This window comes from Trypanosoma theileri, assembly GCF_002087225.1.
Source record: "Trypanosoma theileri isolate Edinburgh chromosome Unknown TM35_Tth_66_V1, whole genome shotgun sequence".
Taxonomy (NCBI): domain Eukaryota; phylum Euglenozoa; class Kinetoplastea; order Trypanosomatida; family Trypanosomatidae; genus Trypanosoma; species Trypanosoma theileri.
The window spans coordinates 58639-59070 of NW_021639908.1; the positions used below are offsets into that span (position 1 = coordinate 58639).

Sequence of the window (432 nt, forward strand, 5' to 3'; positions counted from 1 at the left end):
CTCCCTCGTTCCCGGCAGCGTGAACACACCACACAGCTCCCATCCAATGCCCCTCATCAAGTTGACGGCTTCAGCGTACTCAACATCCCCGTAATAAACATCAGACAAATACATGAAGCCCAGACAAACGAACACGCAAGTGCGCAGTGACGTACCACACGTCAGCGTATAGGCCGGACATGGGGTCTGTGCGGAGAAAGTAATAATGCGACTCCCAATACCGCACTCCAGATGCCCCAGGGTAGGGACCCAGTGCAACCAAGTGGTGCTTCTCCAACGCAGGAAGGGCGTATTGCAGTGTACTGTCGTCTGCAGGGCCGATAACAGCAAGTATTTNCCCCATATGAGCCATCCCGCAGGTACATGAATCCCAGTCGTCGCACACGCAGAGAGTTTACAATGTAGCGAATAAGAGCGAGAAGCTCCGCTGCA

The 432-nt window shown here is 54.1% G+C and overlaps 1 protein-coding gene across 1 annotated transcript; it reads right to left on the reverse strand.

Annotated features, from left to right (window-relative positions):
- On the reverse strand, positions 1–330 carry TM35_000661160 (uncharacterized protein; the record flags this gene model as incomplete). Its single annotated transcript, XM_029031119.1, has 1 exon — positions 1–330. A coding segment is annotated over one exon (330 nt), but the record flags the coding sequence as incomplete, so codon positions are not given.
- Positions 331–432: the final 102 nt, after the last annotated feature.